The following is a 20,137-nucleotide window of genomic DNA, read 5'->3' on the forward strand; positions in this document are numbered from 1 at the left end:
TACATTAAAAAGATCATACACCATGACCATGTAAGATTTATTCCAGGGATGCAAGACTGGGTACAAGATTCAAAAATCAATAAATGTGATACATCACATAAACAAATTGAAAGACAAAAATCGCAAAGTCATATCAATAGATGCAGAAAAGCATTTGGCAAAACCAACACCCTTTTAAAATAAAAACTCTCAGCAAAGTGGGATTAGGGGATCATACCTCAATATAATAAAGGCCATATATGGAAAAACCTACAGCCAACATCATACTTAAGGGGGGAAAACTAAAACCATTTCTCCTAAGAACAGAAACAAAACAGAGATGTCCACTTTACCACTCTTATTCAACAGAGTACTGGGAGTCCTAGCCGTATAATAATATACATATGGTCCTCTCTCGGTTTTTCCATGGTATTTGTAAAATATTATTCTGTGTAGCTACATAAATGCATGCACATTCCCTCCTCTGGCTGTATAATATTCCTTCACTTAGAAGAACCATAGTTTGTTCACCCTGCCCCATACTGACCCATACTGACGCCATTTGAGTGGTGTGTAAGCATTTGCTGATATAAAACATTATACAACAAAATAACCTTCTGCATGTATCTTTGTGCATGTTGGTAAGCGTGTCCATTGCATGAATTCCTACTGCAGAGCTGCTGGGCCAAAGAGTGTGTAAGTTTGTAATTTACATATGTAGGCTAATTCATCTCTACAAAGCCTCCATCAGGCCACATCCCTCCCTTGAGCAGAGGATGAGCATTTCTGTTTCCATACACCTTCATTAGCACAGGAAATGTCAGACCTGAATTCTGCCCATCTGATAGACAAAAAATGGTATTTTCAGTGTGGTTTTAATTTGCATTTCTCTTATAGTGAATGAGACTGGAGATTTTTCACATGTACCCTTTTCATTTTTCCACGAAGTTTCTGGTCTTTCTCTCCCCCACTCCTCACCCCCTATATGTAAGGAAAATGGCACTTTATTATATGACTTGCAAATATTTACCCAGTTGTTGTTTGTTTGCTTTTTGGCCTTTGGGCTGTATTTTTTGTTGTTTTTACCATACAATTTTTTTAGGTAGTAGAATTTATTGTAAAAGCCTTTTTATTTTTCAATGGCTTCTGGGTTTTTCTACAAACTCAAGTTATTCCAAAAATCTCCCAGGGTTTCTTCTAATGATTTTATATTTAAATCCCAACTCATTTATAATTTATTCTGCTATAAGTTTTTAGTTGTTGATTTTCCAGAAGATATTCTAACTGACCTAAAGCAGACAATAAAAACATTCTTTAAATGATTGTTATGTAGCTTGCAAATGCCTACCATAACAATACACACTAACAAATACTGAACACTTATTATGTGCTAAGCACTGGCCTATAACAGCCTTCAGGCTTGTTAATATTTCCTCCATTTGATAGGTCAGTAAACTGAGGTTCAAAGAAATGCCCAGGTAAGTTGTGGGGTTGTGACCTGAACCCAGATCAGTTGTCTCCTTGAATGGAGACTCTGAATTCTGAAACTGGACTCTTTAGCACCATGAGAAATTCTCTCCAGCCATCAAACAAGAGCAGGTGCAATTAGAGTAGAAGTGAAACATCCCAGGAAGAAGCAAATGGCCTGGACTCCAAATCTCTCACCATTTGGAATAATGTTGCAACCAGTAACTGAGAGCATAAAAATGTTCCAGGAGCAGTGCAAAGCTCTACCTGTTAACTTGCTGAGTCCTCACTGCCATTTAATGCGGTAGGTATTCTTATTATCCCCTTTCTACAGAGGAGGAAACTGAGGTGTTAAGAAACTAAGCCAAGACCACTTGGCCAAGATCACTCAGCTAGTGCATCACAAAGAAGTCACTCAAGTCCAGAGCTGTCTGAATGTGAACCCATGCCTTTTACACTCTTCATGGATACTCGGGTGCCAATGCTCAGGAGAGAAACACGTGCCAAGGCCCTTCTTTGGGTAAGTGCTAAGTGTGGAAATGAGCAAGCAAATTTGACTCTGTTAGCCACAAAGCCAGGGAAAGTCTACCGTGAAAAGGATCTTTGAAATCTGGCCCATCTCTTCATTTTGCAGATGAGGAAACTGAGTCTCACACAATGAGCAAATGTCTTGTCCCACACTATACATGTCCCAGGAGTTAGTGGCAGGTCCAAATAAATAAGCAAAGTTTTCCCAAATATTCTCCTAGTGCCTTAGCACTGTGCCGCAATACCTCTCTAAAGCACATTAGTAAACAGGCAAATTGCCCAACCCACTGACTTAGCGTCCCCACACCCCCTCAGCAGCAATCACCACCGTGACATGGCAGCTCTAGCTGCAGAGGAGGTGTGGGCTGAGGCAGTTGATTTGTATAATTAAAGAAAAGAAAAAAGGGAGAGAAACTATTTACTTTAGATATTTTGGGAAAAGCATTTCCAGGGCCCGGACTGTCCAGACACCCAACTCAGTTTCCTCTCCCCACCCCTCACTTTCTATGGACAGACACGGGGAGTGAAGGAGTGTGCCCCCCAAACCCACACTGTTCCCTCAGGGCCCTGCTGCTTCCAAGACACGGAGGTCATTAGTCTCTTCCACCGTTTACTCTCCTTACCACGACCTTACCCAATAAAGCTCTCAGAAAAAGAGACAAGAAGGATAAAGGTTGTGTCCTCACTAGATGACCACAGAGAATTAAGAAGCCTTTTGAAGGCCAGCCCGGTACAAATGATCTCAAAATGAGCCAGTTCTGTTTGGTTACAAAGGGGCAGCCCAGTGTCAGTCCTCAACGACAATGACCCCCACCTCATAGGCCTCTCAGATAGGGACAAGTTTAAACATTTGACCAAATCCCGAGTCACAGCAAAGTGAGAAAGCCCCAGTGGGGCAGGTAGGTCTCCACAGGTAGGATGGCCATCGTCACTCCATCCCCACCCTCCTGGGTCCCCAAGAAGCACCATGCCGGGTCTGAGACCCCTGGTAGGTCCCTCCTGGAGCCTGTGCACCAAGAGAGAACTACCAACTGCAACGCAAAAGCTGCTGGGGCTTTCTCTAGACCTCTCAGAAAGATACCAGGTGAGCGGCACTGCGGGATGAACAGGAAAAAGAGTGGGAGTCCCGGAAGGGGAGGAACCTGTCCAACTCACATTCATGTTTCTTTCTTTGCTTCCCTCTCTTTTTTTCAGACCCCAGCTGGTTTACTGTGCAAAGCCCACAGCAGCCATGAGGCCTCTCCTTCAGCTGTTGCCAGCTCCCAGCGTGCGTGCGGTCACACGTTGTGCTTATGTTGGTTGCCATGGAGACGTAAGTGCCAGATTGAATGAAGCTGCGTGCTCTGGGCTAGGAAATGGAATAGGGCCAGGTGTATTTTTAAAGCCATCTGGGAAGGCCAGTCACCAAGAGAAGAGATTCCTTCCCTGGTCTACGTGCCTCTACTTTAGGGACTGATTCACAAAATGGACAGTGGATATGAGCTGAGCCCCTCTTTTTGCCTTAACTTGCTCAATGATTTCAGCAAAAAAATTATTTGGGACTTTTGCCTCTTGACACAAATGCATCTTAGGGGAAACCTCTTGGCATGTGTAGACACTGTGAGGTTCTAAAAAGGTTTATACATCACATACCAGGTATTAATTTAATTACTTTATATTCACAATTAGCCCGCTTAATCTGCAAAACTGATCTGTGAGATAAATCCTACGTTTAGCCAGGTTTTATAGATGGGATTTGAATGCCTGACATCGCAAAGCTAAGGGAAACACAAAATTTGAACCCAGCCTAGGTGGCACCAGATGCCCTTCTCCTGATCAGATGGCTATTTTGCCTCTGCAATGATTTGGAGATCAAGAAGTCCTGATTTGTGCAGACTGGTGCAGCCACTGTGGAAAACAGTATGGAGTTTCCTCAAAAAGTTAAAAAGGAAACTTCCCCTTTGACCCAGTAATCCTACTTATAGGAATATATACCAAGAAATCAGAAATACTAATCAGAAAGGACATATACATCCCTATGTTCATAGCAAAACAATTTACAATAGCTAAGATTTGGAAACAGCTTAAGTGCCCATCAGCAGATGAATGGATTAAAAAGCTGTGGTACATCTACACAATGGAACACTATCCCATATTATAATCCTATATAATAAAAGGCTAATATGCAAATGACCAAACTGTGGAATGACCGGTCTCTATGATGCACGCTGACCACCAGGAGGAAGACACTCAATGCAGGAGCTGCCCCCTGATGATCAGTGTGATTCCACAGGGGGAGTGCCACTCAGCCAGAAGCTGGGCTCATGGCTGGTGAGCACAGTGGAGCCTCTCCCGCCTCTGTGGCAATGCTAAGTATGTCTGACTGACTAAGTGGATCTAAGCCATCAGTCAGACATCCCCCCAGGGCTCCCAAACTGCAAGAGGGTGCAGGACAGGCTGAGGACCCCCTACCCCAAGTATGCAAATTTCGTGCACCAGCCTCTACTGCTGCTATAAAAAAGAAGAAACTTTTACCATTTGCAATAGCATGGATGGACCTGGAGAGCATTATGCTAAGTGAAATAAGCCAGTCAGAGAAAGATAAATATCACATGATCTCACTCATTTGTGCAATATGATGAAAACATAGATTGATGAACAAAAATGGATCTGGAGACACAGAAGCATGGAACAGACTGTCAAACCTCAGAGGGAAGGCGGGGGGGAGGGGGGGTAGGCAGGGATATAAGAGATCAACCAAGGGACTTGTATGCATGCATATTAGCATTACCAATGGACACAGACACTGGGGCAGCGGGGGCTTGTCCTGGGGGATGGGAGTGGCCCAAGTGGGATCAATGTGGGGAAAAGAAGACATATACAATATAATACTTTAAACAATAAAAAAAAATTTTTTTTTAAATAAAATTCTTTATTTGAAATTTTGTCCCTGGCACTGTGTGACCTCAGGCAAGTGACTGAATCTCTCTGAAGGTCAGTTTCCCCTTTGGTAAAATGGGGGGCACCAATGTCTTGTGAAATTGTGAAGATTAGAAGTCATATGAAGAGTCTAGCAAATAGAAAGTACTCAATGCAAGGCAGCTTTATTAGTGTGAACGTGGGCTCCTCTAGCAACTGGCCCCCAGCTCCTGTATCAGGAAGGGAGTGCTAAACTGTAACTGCCACTGCCCAGAAGTGGCAGATGGGGCAGGCCACTGTGCCACAGCTAGCAGAACCACAGCTGCTCTAAGTATCTACGGCAGATACTGTCACTCCCTGCCCATATCCCTCAGCATTCATCAGCCCCGTGGCCTCAGCTCTGGCCACAAGCACCTGTGACTATGCAGGAGAGCTTCTCCAGCCATGGGAGTTACTGTGGGCAAGCATGTCCCCAGGAGTTGGTGGATAAATACCCCAGTCCTCTGTCTCCTGGAGGTCCCCAGAATCTGCTCATCAATTCCCTTGGTATTTCCTATCTTGCCTTCCCACTGTCCAACTGGGATCACCTCCCAAATAAATAACTTGCACTCAAGTTCTATCTCAGGGTCTGCTCTGGGAAGGAACACAAATGAAGACAGTATAGACATCTGTGTCTTGGATGCTGACATAAGTTACAAAAAGCACTTGTGGGACATTTATACAGGAAAAAAGTAATGGTGGTAGGCTGAAACATGGCCCCCAAAGAGGTCCAGATCCTGACTCCTGTAAATGTTACCTTATACAGCAAAAGGAATTTTGCAGGTATGATTAAATTAAGAGGTTTAAGATGGAGAGGTTACCCAGGTAATCTCAAACATCCTTATAAATAAGAGAGAGGCAGAGGAAGACTTGACGCAGAAGAGGGCAATGTGACACTGAGTGGATACTAACACAGGAACTCAGAGGCAAACTTGAGCAGTATTTCTCAATTCCATGGACCAGCAGCATCAGCAGCACCTGGGATCTTATTACAAATGCAAACTCCTGTGGCCCATTCCAGAAATGCCGGATCCAACTCCAGGAATGGGGCCCAGCAGTCTGTGTTTTAACAAACACTTTAGACGATTCTAATGCTGGTTGTAATTCAATGGTTAACTCTGGAAAGCATCTCAGGTAATTCTTCTGTCTAGCCAGAGCCGCGGACCGGTGCTTAAAAACCACTGATCTAGAACGCTGACTTTCAAACTGAGCTTTGCAGAGCTTGGGAGTTCTGGGTAAATGCCCCAAGACTGTTAAAAGAGGAGTGGGTAGAGTCCAAACCAGCAGAGCTTCCAAACCTGAGGTCAAAAAGTCACATGTGCCGAAACCAGTTTGGCTCAGTGGATAGAGCCGTCGGTCTGGGGACTGAAAGGTCCCAGGTTCGATTCCCGTCAAGGGCATGTACATTGGTTGTGTGCAAGAGGCAGCTGGTCGATGTTTCTCTCTCATCGACGTTTCTAGCTCTCTATCCTTCTCCCTTCCTCTCTGTGGAAAATTAATAAAATACATATTTTTTTTAAAAAGTCACATGGCCAGATGGGGCTAGACAGGTGGATGGACTAAGGAAGGTAGACCAGAGGGTGTGGTCAGGACTGCCAGGTCATCCTGGTTTTCAAGTGGTTTGTTGTTTTTAAGAGACATCAGAAAACATTTTTTTAAGAAGTTGAATCATTCTTAAATGTTAGCAACTAAGGCAAAATTTTAAAATCTCTTCTCTCTCCTCTCTTCTCTTTCTTTTTTAGTACTATGGCATGAAGGCTGAAAATGGCTAACTAAGACTGGATTTGGTCCTTGGGCAGCTGGTGTGTGAGTTTCAGGTCTGCTGCAGGATCCTCCAGCCACCTCCTGGGACCAGCAGGCTAGCCTGGACAGGTTCTTCTCAGGGTGCTGACAGGAACGCCATGTGGGTGGGATACTTTTGTCTGGCCACTGCTGCATCCCTGTTCCAGGTATATACCCGGCATTTATTAAGTATCTGTTGAATCAATCAATCCTCATAGCAATCCTATGAGTTGGAGACTATCACACCCGTTTACAGATGAGGAATTTGGAGCTCAGTACAACTTGTGATGTGACCTTCCCACAATCACATAGCAGATAACCCAGAGTCAGGATTCAAACCCAAGACCCTTCACATAAGGACTGCTGTGAAGAGCAAATACAACTGTAGCTGTGAAAATGCTTTGCAAAATGAGAGGCTTGGAGATAGTAGGTACCAATTATAAGAGTCATATGAGTATTTATGATGTGAACTACATTGTAAGAAGACGGGACACCAGCTTATTGAAGTTAGAAGGGAATTCTTTTCATTTTAAGAGCTGCATTGTTTTTGTATGGTTGTGGCAGCAGTGGCTGTAGATCTGAGGAAAGCAGGCTTGAGTGTGGTGAATGGCAATGTGGGAGTTTGGCCCTCGGTATCTTTAGGGAAGGACTCCCATCTCTCACGCCACCACTCTGTATGCCTGAGTTGAAGATGAGTCACAGCTTTATTCAGAGGCATGGGGTGGGAAGAAGTGGGAAAGCTAGGACCCCTGGAGAGCCCTCTACTGTAAGAACTCTCACTGATTATATTATCTAGAAGAAATATGGGGAGCTAAATAGGAGGAGATGACTGAGAACATTAAACAATAGCTGATCAGCATCAGATCAAACAAATGGCTCATAATCTACTGCCAAGACCATGATTGGTTCCCAAATGGTGTCCTCACTGACTTCTAGTCAGGAGAGCACTGGGCTAGATATTATGTCCTACACGGTCACAAAACTCCTGCTCTGGGCCCTGTCAGCAGCCAACTAGAAAAGATTCCAGAGCCCAGACAGAATTTTCATTCTTCCACATGACTCACTCTACTGGACTGGATTTGGGTCTTTTCACCATCTGGTCTCTGAGACCTTGACCCGACATCATATGGTGAGTCCCTGACTGCCTGAGAGGCCCTGTATTGGAAGAGGGAAGCCACACTGTCTGTGTGGATATAGCGTAAGATGACTCACAGTGCCTGCAGAGAATGTCCATGAAGTGGTATTCCCCTGGTAGAATGGTCTCATCACCCAAAATATCCTTCTTGAAGCTCATCTTACTAGAGTATACTTTGTACTTTAACCCCTGTTAAAATACAAATGCTTTCAGAGGAAAGATAAACCAGTATCCTGGCAAGTCATGTACACTTCAGTATAAAGTAAAATTCAATCATTTGCTAAAAGCTTTGGGCATTGATATCCTGAGAAGATAGGAGCAAATAAAGAATAAAGAATCTAGTAATAACTATGTATGGTATCAGATAGGTCCTAGACTTACCAGGGTAATCACTCCATAAGTTAAATAAATGTCTAATCACTATGTTGTATTAATATAATATTATATCAATACATCAACTGTAGTTGAAAAAAATTAAAAATTGAAGGAATGAAGAATTTTTTAAAAAGAATCTAGAGCTGAGTTTTCAAAAGATAGAAGTAACCTACAGCACTTTAAAATCTAATATTATTATTTATCCATGGCCATACGCAGATTTGGTCTACATTAGTAAAAGACTCCAACTTAGAGTCAGAGGACAGAATTCCAGCCTCCAATTTTCTCACATACCAGCTATGTGATCTTGGGCAAGTCACTTAACCTCTGAACCATCATCTCTTCATCTAAAATGTGGAAGTGATATCACACCCATTCCAGGGATGCTATGAGAATTACAAAAATTGAAGTGTGTGGAAGGTCTGCATGTCTATAAATATTATTATCCTTGGGTCTGTGCCACCACATTCTAGAAATTGTACAACTACTGACTGAGGTACATCTATGAATGGTTACTGGAGCTGAGTCAATCCACAGACTCATAGTAAGCCCAGCCAGGGCCAGCCAAATCCAAGCTAAATCTGCTCTTAGTTGAATCACAAACATGTGAGCTTCAATAAGTGATTATTGTGTAAGCCATTGAGTGTGAGTGTGGTGTATTACCTAGCAATGGTTAAAACAATATACCAACATTAAGGTTCATGACATTAAAATTTTAGGGCCATGTTCAATTAAAATTATTTTCAAATATATCTAACACTTATCTGTGGAGAGTGACTAGAGTGTTTGGACAGGATCAAGCCTTGGACTGACGAAAGGGCATGGTCCTCTTGAGGCAAAGCCACATACAAGTCCCAAATTAGAGGGCAAAGCCCTCCCAGCACAATTGTAGCCAAAGGCTATGGTTGTATGTAAGCTTGGCCTTATAGTCCGACCTTGTAATCCTAGGTAGCTGAGGGATGTGAGCTGCGGGAGGTACTGCAAGTGCTGCCAAAACAAAGCTTGATAGAGTTCAGAAAATTGCAATAAAAGGAAAAAAGCAGATTTAAAACTCCTAAGAATACTGTAAATATCTTGACCACTCCCTTGTTTTGCTTTGTGTGATCTGACTATAAAATAAAGATTCAGCTTATAGGTGGGGTCTTGATGTCCTCATCCACGCACAGTGATCCACCTGACCCCAACTATTTTCTCTTGTCTGTTTTCTTTAACCCTTTACCAACCCTCCTCAGGTTCACCACTGGCCATGCTGGTCACAGTTCACTTATCTGCTTCTTAAGCAAAATAAAGTGAACACAATTCAGTCTTCACTGGATCATTCATGCTCATCATAGTGAAAGCCAGTAATGTGCTATAAGTTCATGAGGCCTAGGAGGGGAGGGGTATGTACAAAACAAGGGTTCTAAAAATAATCCAGTCTACTATTCTTTTTTTTTTTTTTTTTAAATCTCAGACCATTCCCCAGTTCTTTACCATTTTTCTTATAACCAATTTTACAAGCTGGCATTTTTTTGTCATTGTGTGTATCTTAAGCAGCAGACCCACTCCCAAAATCTAATATGCTACAGTGAATTCTCCACCCTTGGAGAAACCTATCTAAGCCTGTTAGAATGGTGTCCAAAGTAGAGTTAAAAGGCTTAGAGTAGAGGCCTGAGTGTGTTTTCTGCATAGCAAATGCATGTGCTTTAGTGCTCAGATTTCTATCATCAGTGTTGGCCTCTGATGCTTTGCTCCTTTCTTGGTTCTCCTCTGGGACCAGCAGTGGGTAACAAGCATCTGATGCAGATAGTGGGTGCTGTGTCCGATATTGCTGGAATACATTTATCCTGGAGAGAGAGAGGTGAGCACCAAACTAGGTGCCCGTAAGAGCTCTTCCTCCATCACAGCCCCTCTCCCGGGAATTTAGCGCGTGCTGGTTGGGCTGCCTGGGTTTTGACAGCCAATGGCCATGGGTTTCCCAGAGCAGAAGCAGCATTGCACTTGTCTCTGTGTCCCCTATAGCACAAGGCATCCAGGAGGCACTCACTAAGGTGTTATGGGTAAAATGAAAAGATCTTCCACCCTAGCTGGTTTGGCTCGGTGGATAGAGGTTGGCCTGCAGACTGAAGGTTCCCAGGTTCGATTCCAGTCAAGGGCACATGCCCAGGTTGGCAAGCTCGATCCCCAGTTGGAATATAGTTGGGGCAGGCGTGCAGGAGGCAGCCAATTAATGATTCTCTCTCATCATTGATGCTTTTTTTTTTTCTCTCTCTCTCTCTCTTCCTTCCTCCCTGAAATCAATATATATATATATATATATATATATATATATATATATATATATATATATATATTAAAAAAGAAAAGAAAAGATCTTCCTGGTGGCCCTTGTTTCTATGAGCACAGGAAGAGTAAGAATCAATAAGCTTGAATACAGAATATTTCACAGCAAATTGTTGGAAAATATTGTCAAAGAATTAAAGTTCTCCTGTGTCAAGGAATAGTTCCCATTTCAAGGCATACGTCTATGTCTAAACTATGCTATCAGGAAGGCCTGACAACTAAATGAAGGAGGCAAAGCCAAGTGACTAAGGAGACAGCAGATTTTTTTTTCTCTGTGTTTTCTGTCACATTAGTGATTTCCTCTAGCTCTCTACTTTACTGTTTCACCAAATGTCTGAAACCACATTCCCAACCGGAAGGTCTGGACCTAGCAACTCACGAGGAAGTGCTTATGGATGTGTGGGCTAACTACGTTCCTACCATCTCCCTCCACTCTGCACCCCAGAGGCTGACCCCCATGACTGCATCAAGGAGCTCCTCTGCCTGGGCTTCAGGTTGTGTTTGGCCAACAGGTGGTTGTATTGGAAGAAAGGTATTTCTTTTCCACTTTCTCCCCTGCCTTAGGCTGCTCTGTGATCAAAACTCCTGCTCAGTGACCCCCTCATCCCAGGTCCCAAGTCTTCCTGGAATCTATTTCCCATTTCTTCCTCTTGTCGTTTCAAGCACAAAGGTGGTAAAAGCTCTCACAGTTGCTAATTTCTCAACACTCCTTGTTGATTCTCTTAACCCTGCCCACAACCTCTGAAACTGGTCCCTTCAAGTATTTTCATCAGAACCATAGACTTGCTTCTTTTTCCTGGTGTTACCCTGACTGGTACAATCTGTACAAAGGTCAGGGCTCTCTCTAGGGCAAGGTGTTCAAAGAAAATCAGAGGTTCTTTCTCTCTAACTTTCAGAACTAGTACTATATAAATTAAGTGTTACAAAATGATGGCATTCCTCAATCTATAGATGAGAAGTTTTATTTCTTCATTCACTCATCCAGTCACCAAATACTTATTGAGCACCTACTGTGCTCCAGGTATTATTCTGACCCTGGGGAAATGATGCTAATGTACAAGGCATACAGTGTCCCTGCCCACATAGTGCTTACTGCCCAAGGCTAACTATCTCCAGAAGTCAGAAAGCCCACCAGCTAGAACCAGAGGACTATTTCCTTAAATCCTGAGACTTCAGCAGATTATCAAAGGAATTTATTGCTCAAACAAGGTTAAGAACCATCTATCCAGCATCTCCCTTAAGTAGTGGAATAAAGACTCACTCCCAGAAGAAGCTTGGTGCTGTCAACTTGAATTTGGGGGGAGCATGTTGGCACACTCATGGTGGCACAACCAACCACCTTTCCTTCCCCCTCATATTCTCCACAAATCCCTACCCCTCCTTCAGTTCCTCACACTTCTATAATTAGCCCACGCCCTTCTGAGCCCTTCCCTCAGGGCCCACGGACGCTGGCAGCACATCGTGTTGATGAACTGTTTTTATGAATGGACAGGGGTTGGGGACTGAATTCTGAGCTGTGCCTTTTCTGCGCTTCTAGCAAAGACAGTGAGAGCAAAATTTCTGCCTCAAAGTATATATGAGATTCATCTTGAAGCATGCGACTGATTGCCATTTCTAGGGAGAGCCATGGGTGACTGAGGCAAACTGAGGGAGGCTCTGAGGAGACAGGCAGAAAAGCCTGGGGTCTGTCTGCCTCCCTCAAGCCCTCTGAAAATATTTGTTTGCCCAGAATAGTTGAAATAGGCTATGCCAGTAACCCAATACTCCCACTGCTCTGGGTTGGACAGGACAAGGGCAACAGAAGAGGTTGCCACGCTGGCAGGGAAAGCCCCTTTGCCTTCGCCTCCCAGCACTGCACTGAGCACACACCCAGCTTCAGGCCTGGCTCTCTGTCTGGAACACCTCCGCCTTTCCCCAGAAAGCCCCCTTCTCCCAGCTGCCTCATCTGAGGCTGAAGAGAAAGCCCACCCCAGAAAGGACAACAGGAAATCAGACAGGGCTGGAGAGATGGAAGACCTAATCCCGAGGCTGCATGGGGGCCTCTTATCACCCCAGAGAATCAACAGGACTCCTTTCCCCTTTTGTGGGATGGTCCTGGCAATCAGCGACACTGCCCGAGCTGGGACAGTGGCATGTTCGTTCCACATCATTCCCTTTGAGTCAAGCCCCCTTCAGAAGGGGTCAGGGATGTATTAATAGAAACATCTAAGACTCACTTCTCTTTCACTCACACTTCTTCCCATCTCTTTTAAGCTCCCCACAATTCCCTATCAAATGAAATTGTGTGGCGAAAGGGGGTAAGAAGTGAGGGAAGGCAGAAACAACTTTTGGAACAAGGACAGAGGGGCTTCCAAGACCAGCTGAATGACAGAGCTTCTAGGGTGGTTGGCTCCCTTCCAGCCTCCCTCCAGCAAGAGCAGACTAAGAAAAATACCAGGACATGTTGCAAATCAATCTTCCTTCCTCCCCCTGCCGCAAATAGGTGGAAGAGAGGAACGTGGTCATCATTTACCTGCTGAAATTGGGAGGACACTGTTGACGAAAGTAGGCTGAGACACAACAAAGCGGAAGAAAAGCTGAAGATAAATTCCCAAAGTCGTTGGATTCAGGACAACCATGCTGGCTGGAGTCTGGAAAGTGTCAGGTTCTGGGCAGCCTTGCCTCCAGGCTGCCGCGGAGCCTTGCTGATCTGTTTTTGTCTTCCCCACTGCTGTTCACCTCTCTCTCTCTCTCTCTCTCTCTCTCTCTCTCTCTCTCTCTCTCTCTCTCTCTCTCCCTCTCTCTCCCTCTCTCTCCCTCTCTCTCTCTCTCCCTTTCTTCCTCTCCCCATCAGCCTCTCTCTATTCTCTGTGCCTTTACCAAGAAAGAATGCCAACCATTTCCCATTAAACCTTCTCTATACTACTCAGGGTTATATTTATCTCAAGCACTGGATCAAATGCTCACATTAAAATTAAGATGTCAGAATTTTCTCTTTTGGAGACAGAGGTAAGTGGCTATTGAAGAGGTGATAAAAACGCAGCCCAGTCTTGATGCTCACTAAAAGCATGATATCAAGGGCAGATAGATTTTCTAATTGATTACCCACCTACAGGCATCTACTTCTCGGAATGGTGGTGCCCTGCAGCATCACAGAATGGGCTCTTCTGATTCAAGCTGAATTTCCATGGACACAAATCCTTCTGCTGTCAGTCTGTGACATTTTTACTCACTGGTTGACACATGTAAAGTTGACCTTGGTTTTTATTTTTTATTTATTTATTTTTTTTGCTTAATCATCCAATAAAAAGTGCAGGCAAGGGGTATTACATTTTGCAAAACAGCTTTCTCCATGAATAATGTTTATTCTCTCTCCAGAAGCTGTAAACTCCATCCCATGTAAAGCAAAATAAATGAAAAAAGTCAATGGATTGGAAAGTGAATGATTATTTATCAAACTATATTGGAAGGCAACCAACCAAATATGAGAAGATATTCACATACAATCTGTATATATAAAAAGCCAGGGACCAGAACGCCAGAACGACCAGTAACTATGATGCCCAGCAAACCAATCCAATTGGGGGGTGGGGCTGGCTAGCCAACCTCCTGCAGCCCCTATTCTCAGCTGGCCCCACCCTCAATGGGCTCCCACCACCCTGATCTGCATGCAGCCTCCCCCTCCCCAGCTGGCCCCGCCCCTAACCCCCCAACCAATAGGGGGTGGGGTTGGCCAACCAACCTCCTGCAGCCCCACCCCCACCTGGCCCCACCCCAGATCAGCGCCCCCACCCCATTCGGGGCAGGGCTGGCAAGCCCACCACCCACAGCCCTCCCCACAGTCAATCCTGCCCCCAAGAGCCCCCTTTCCCCCCAATCAGGGGCAGGGCCATTGGCCAATTGCCCACAGCCCCTACCCTCAGCTGGCCCGGGCCATGATCAGGGCAGGCCACCTGGCCAACTTCCTGCCATCTCCTCCTCCTGACAGGCCCAACTCTGATCTACCATGATTGGGGCCAGGCCAGCAGGACCCCACCAGTGCATGAATTCCTCCACTAGGCCTCTAGTACCTTGATAAGGAGCTAATATCCAAAATATATAAAGAACGCAGACAGCTCAACAACAACAAAAAAATCTAATTAAAAATGAGTAGAGGACCTAAACAGACACTTTTCCCAAGAAGACAAACAACTGTCCAAAAGATATATGTAAAGATGCTCAACTTCACTAGTTACAACAAAATTCAAATCAAAACCACAAGAAGATATCACCTCATAGTTAGAATGACTATTATCAATAAGACAAGAAATAAGTGTTGGAGAAGATCTGGAGAAAATTCTCACACACTGCTGATGAGAATTACAGCCACTATGGAAAACATTATGAGCAATTCCTTAAAAATTTAAGACTAGAGTTACCATATGACCCAGCAATCTCTCTTCTTGAAATCTACCCCAAAATTTTGAAAACATTCATTGCAGCATTATTCGTGGTAGCCAAGACATGGAAAGAAGTTAAGAGTCCTATGGATGACTGGATAAAAAAGATGTGGTATACATATACAATGGACTTTTACACAGTCATAAAAAGGTTGAAATCCTGCCATTTTCAACAACATGGATTACTTTTGAAAGTATCGTGTTAAATATATCAGATGGAAAAGGAAAAGAACCATATGATTTCACTCATATTAATATATGGGATATAAAACAGAAAGCAACAAATGAAGAAACAAAACAAACAAATACACATAGATACAGACTAGACTTTGGGTGGTGAGCACACATGCAATATATGGATGATGTATTATAGAACTGGACACCTGAAACTTACATAATGTTATTAATTAATGTTACCCCATTAACTTTAATTTTAAAAAAAACCAAAACCTATATTTGGAGAAATAGCATCATTGACTTGATCTTCGGCTAGACAAAATCCTCCAAAATAAAAAGTATTGCATCCTTAAACGAATACCTCTTATGAGTTTATAAAGCCTGTTATAGAGATCTTTAGATTATTAAAATAAATAATAATCCAGAATTTTCTATTTTGCTTTCATTTAGTAAGTTCTAGTGCCTCATGGGGATTTAATTCAGAAATGGTTTGGTATTTATGGAATCTGGGGGAAGGTAGAGCTGGGTAAAGGCATACTATAAGGTGACACTCCACAGCTCTAGCACCAGATGGGCTTGACCCCAGCTCTGCTATGACAGTGTACAAATCATTAGATCTCGCTAAGCCTCAGTTTTCCCATCATAAAATGTTTCTTTTAAAGGTTTGTTGGAAAGGTTAAACAAGGTAACGTGAGATGAATCATTTGTGAATTCAAATTTCTGTACAGAGATAGCAAAAATGAAACCCAGGGAACCATGGTAGATGAGGCGCTAGAATGGTCAGCAAAAACCTCTCCCATCCCTGTATGTGTATGCCACTCTTTCCAACAAGAGGTGGAATCTATTTCCTGTCCTGTTGAATCTGAAGTGGCCTTATGACTGACTTTGACTAACAGAATGTGACTAAGGTGACACTGTGTTCTTAACAGGCCTGCCGGCTTCTGCTTTTGCCTTTTCTTGGAAGTCAACTGTTAAATAAAAAAGTCTGGACTATTGATTAGGCCACAGAGTGTAGGGGAGCAGCCAACCTCCAGATATCTGGCCTTCTCAGATGAGGCACTAAACCAGAGACCTCATTCAGGTCTCCAGATGACAGTAGTCACAGACTACTGTCAGATGACAGTAGTGAGACCAGCTGAAGAACTGTCCAGATGAACCCAGCCCAGATTCATGAGCAAATAGGATGGCTGTTGTCTCTGCCTTCAGTATCCTAAGCCACTAGGTTGGAAGATAATTTGTTATGCAACAACTAGAGGCCCATGTACCAGTGGGGTCCCTTGGCCTGGTCTGCAAGATCAGGCTGAAACCAGCTCTCCAAAATCTCCCTAGGGGCCCCGAATTGCAAGAGGGTATAGGCAGGCCAAGGGACCCCACCAGTGCATGATCAGGGTCAGGGAGGGATGCAGAGGGACGTGAGAAGTTGGCCAGCCAGGGAAGGACCACAGGAGGGCTCCAGGGCATGTCTGGCCCATCTTGCTCAACCCCAATTCACTATACCCATCAGAGTGTCTGCCCCCTGGTGGCATGTCATAGTGACTGGTCTACTGGTTGACTATCTGCCCCCTGGTAGTCAGTGCAGGTCACAGCAAGTAGTTGAGTGGCCTTAGCATGTCATTAGCATATTAAGCTTTGATTGGTTGAACAGATGCCCAGATGACCACTTAGTATATAAAGCTTTTATTATATAGGATGGCATAAAGTTGGCAAAGATTATATCAATACTAGAGGCCCGGTGCATAAAAATTCATGCACTGGAGGGGGGTCCCTCAGCTCAACCTGCCCCCTCTCACAGTCCAGAAGCCCTCAGGAGTGGGAGGCGACCTGGCGATCAGGGCAAGGCAATGCGCTATCACACTTCTACTGCTGCCACTGCCAGCAGTGCAAGCCTCTGCCGGGCCTGGTTACCTGAGCCTCGGGTGGCCCTGGGTGGCTGGGAGGCTGAGGAGTCTGGACGCCGCCATCTTGTGGCTGTGGGTGCCACCATCTTTGAGGGCAGGGCAGTCAATTACCATATTCCCTCTTTATTAAATAGGATAGTCCTGCTGGTATTGTTTTTGAACTGCTAATACACCATTCAGTGTTGGTATTTAACCTGTGTTAAAGTCCCTGATGATGGGAGACTGTTCCATAGCTCTGTGTATCTCCATGGCACCGGGACAGTTCCTGTCACCTAATAATAGATCCTCAACAATGTTAGATCAAGTTGACCAAATCATAACACTGTAGGATGAGAAGAAAGTAGGAAAAGTAGCATAATTTTATGCTGCAGCTACACTGAGCATTCCTAGCATCCATTTGTATCTTTGCATATGCAGCTGGCTGGTATAGGCCTGGTACCAGGTGAGTACAGTAAGAGAGTGAGGGTCTGTGGATTGACAGCAGCCTGGAGTTAGGCCTGCATACAGGAGACTGAACGTACATATTCAGGCCACTAGGGAGCACGTCACTGCTGATTAAAGTTATTATAGGAACCTTTACCCTTAGGAGAGGCTACACAGCACAGGGCATTTATAAATCCCCAATACTTTTTAAATAAATGAGCTTTTTTGGAGGTAAATTTCCATTTCACATATTTTAGGAGCCAATTTCTTCTGAGCTTACCCTAATTGACCAAGGCAGAAATTATCATCTTTTCTTCAAACTCTTTTGGAAGGGCTCTGAATCTTGCATAATCTAATAACACAGGCTATTAGATTTTTCCAGAAGGATATTATTGTAGATTTGTAAAAGGCTTACACCAATAAATCCAGTCAAAGTTAAAGCCTTCTTTTTCAGGCCTTGTAGATGGGAAAGTATATTGAAGAACAACCTGGGGATATCCATCAACACTTAACATGAACACGCGATTTCAATCAGAAATTCTACAGCAATACTTAACTGCCCAGTGCGTTAGGTACAAGGATGTTCATGACAGCCTCAACTTTGAAACAGCCTAATTCTCCATGAATATGAGACTAGCTGTGTAAATCAGCAAAACTCCATTCAATCAAACATCATACAGTCATGACAAAGAATAAGTAGTCTCTGCAACAAATAATACTGGAAATATTGGTCTTCCATATGCAAAACAAACAAAAATGAACCTAACCCATATCTTGCCCCATACTTAAAAATTAGCTCAAAATCATATACCTAGGTGTAAGACCTTAAACTATTAAACTTCTAGAAGAAAACAGGAAAAAAACTTAGTGACCTTAAATTAGGCAGAGATTTCTCCTCTTAAATTAAATTGTATATATCTAAGTTGTACATCATGATATGTTGACATAATTATACATTGTGAGATGATTACAGCAGTCAAGTTGATTACTGAAATAAGTAAAATGGATGAATTGCAATGCATTATGTTGAGACCAACACAAAAGGCTACATGCTATATAATTCCATTTATATGGCATTCTGGAAAAGGCAAACTACAGGAATGGGGACTGTCCAGTATTTACCAGGGGTTAGGGTTATAAGAAGAGATTTGACTGTAAAGGGAACTTTTGATGGTGATGGAAGTGTTCTTATCTTGATTGGAGTGGTTGTACACTTTGTCAAAACTCATCAAACTGTATTTTTAAAAAGGGCAAATTTTATTTTATGTAAAATTTCCTTCAATATATTTGATTTTTAAAAAAATGAGAAATAGATATTTCACATTTCTGCACTGACATGGGAGGTTTCCATGAAATACTGAGTGAAATTGAAAACATATAAGCAAACAAGCAAATCTATCAATATTTTATCTATTATTTATATATGCACAGAGAAAGCTTTAGAGTGATGGACACTACACACTTGGGGATGGAAGTATGTGCAATGAGAGAAGGGGAAAACTACACACATTTGTATTACTGGAAATTTTTACAATGAGAATTATTTAACTTGTAATTTAAAAATAAAAGCATTTTAAAAAATAAAATCAAATTCTTGGCAACCTTAGGAATAAAGAAGAAGGCAAAAAGGGGAAAAGACTTCTTTCCTACATGTCTAAGGTCCAACAAGCCAACATGCTGAGAGGAGCAGACAGACCATTTGGGTTGGTCTTGGCGGAGAACAGAGCTCTGTGCCTGGTCTTTCTGGTCTAGAATTAACCATGATTTAGTTACTCTGAAGTCCTGGCTACCTCGCGCTGGCAGCTGCATCAGCAGGAGAGAGACAAGACTGGGCAGCTGAGAAGCCCTGGGAAAGCCCCTCCATAGCTCCCTGTGCCTTGGCAGCTCAAGCTTCAATCAGAGCCAGAATGATGGAGCCTCGAATGTAAAGGAGAGATCGCCAGAAAACCAGGAGAACTAAGTCTAATGAGACTTGTGAGACTCACCCAAGCATTATGCCTGCAGTTCCATCTCCAGGACATGCAGCTTGGTTGTCCTCACTCTTTTAGAGAAGAGATTGGCACTGGGCTGGCCTGGAGCCACCTGGATGAAATCACAATAGTAACAATAACTTACCCAATACAATGTTTCCCAAACTTTGAGAGGTCCACCCATTCTAAGAGGTACCCCCTTTTTTAAAAAGCAGAGAATTGGGAACTGCTGCCTATTTTATGTAAATTATATTGGAAATTTACAATATAATCAGCATACCAAAGCCTTTGAGACTGGCTGGAAGGCATTAATGGTGGAAAAAAGGTAAGAGATAAGAGATGAAGAAGGTAAGGGATGAGTTTTGTCTGTAGTTCTTAGAAGAAGCTAAGGCAAATCTGATATTAAGAGGTGAAAATACTGACACCAGCCACTGTTCTTTAAACACCTATTATGCTTATACTTGTTATTTCTCAAAAGCCTCCCAGCACTTCTATTGTGTTATTACACCCATGTTACAGATGAAGAAACAGAGGCTGACAAAGGCAGTTTATGTAATCTTACCAAAGCCACAGGGCTAGTTAGTACACAGAGTTGACCACATACCCGGAAGCCTGTGTCTTTTATAACACACACTACCCAGTCCTAGGTCCAGACACATAGGGAATAAAGAGGCAGGTGAGGAAACCAGTCTCAGTAAGAATGATCATGATCTTTGGGGGCCAGTG

At 43.3% G+C, this 20,137-nt stretch overlaps 1 protein-coding gene across 1 annotated transcript in view; it reads right to left on the bottom strand.

The window, feature by feature from the left end:
• COLQ (collagen like tail subunit of asymmetric acetylcholinesterase) overlaps positions 1-13,291 on the bottom strand; it is a 50,065-nt gene extending 36,774 nt beyond the window's left edge. The window contains exon 1 of the mRNA XM_036431535.2: positions 13,038-13,291. Coding sequence (XP_036287428.1) covers positions 13,038-13,143 — 106 coding nt within the window. The 5' untranslated portion in view covers positions 13,144-13,291. The remainder of the gene's footprint in view (positions 1-13,037) is intronic.
• Positions 13,292-20,137: the final 6,846 nt, after the last annotated feature.

This window comes from Pipistrellus kuhlii, unplaced genomic scaffold (genome assembly GCF_014108245.1).
Source record: "Pipistrellus kuhlii isolate mPipKuh1 unplaced genomic scaffold, mPipKuh1.p scaffold_m20_p_11, whole genome shotgun sequence".
Taxonomy (NCBI): domain Eukaryota; kingdom Metazoa; phylum Chordata; class Mammalia; order Chiroptera; family Vespertilionidae; genus Pipistrellus; species Pipistrellus kuhlii.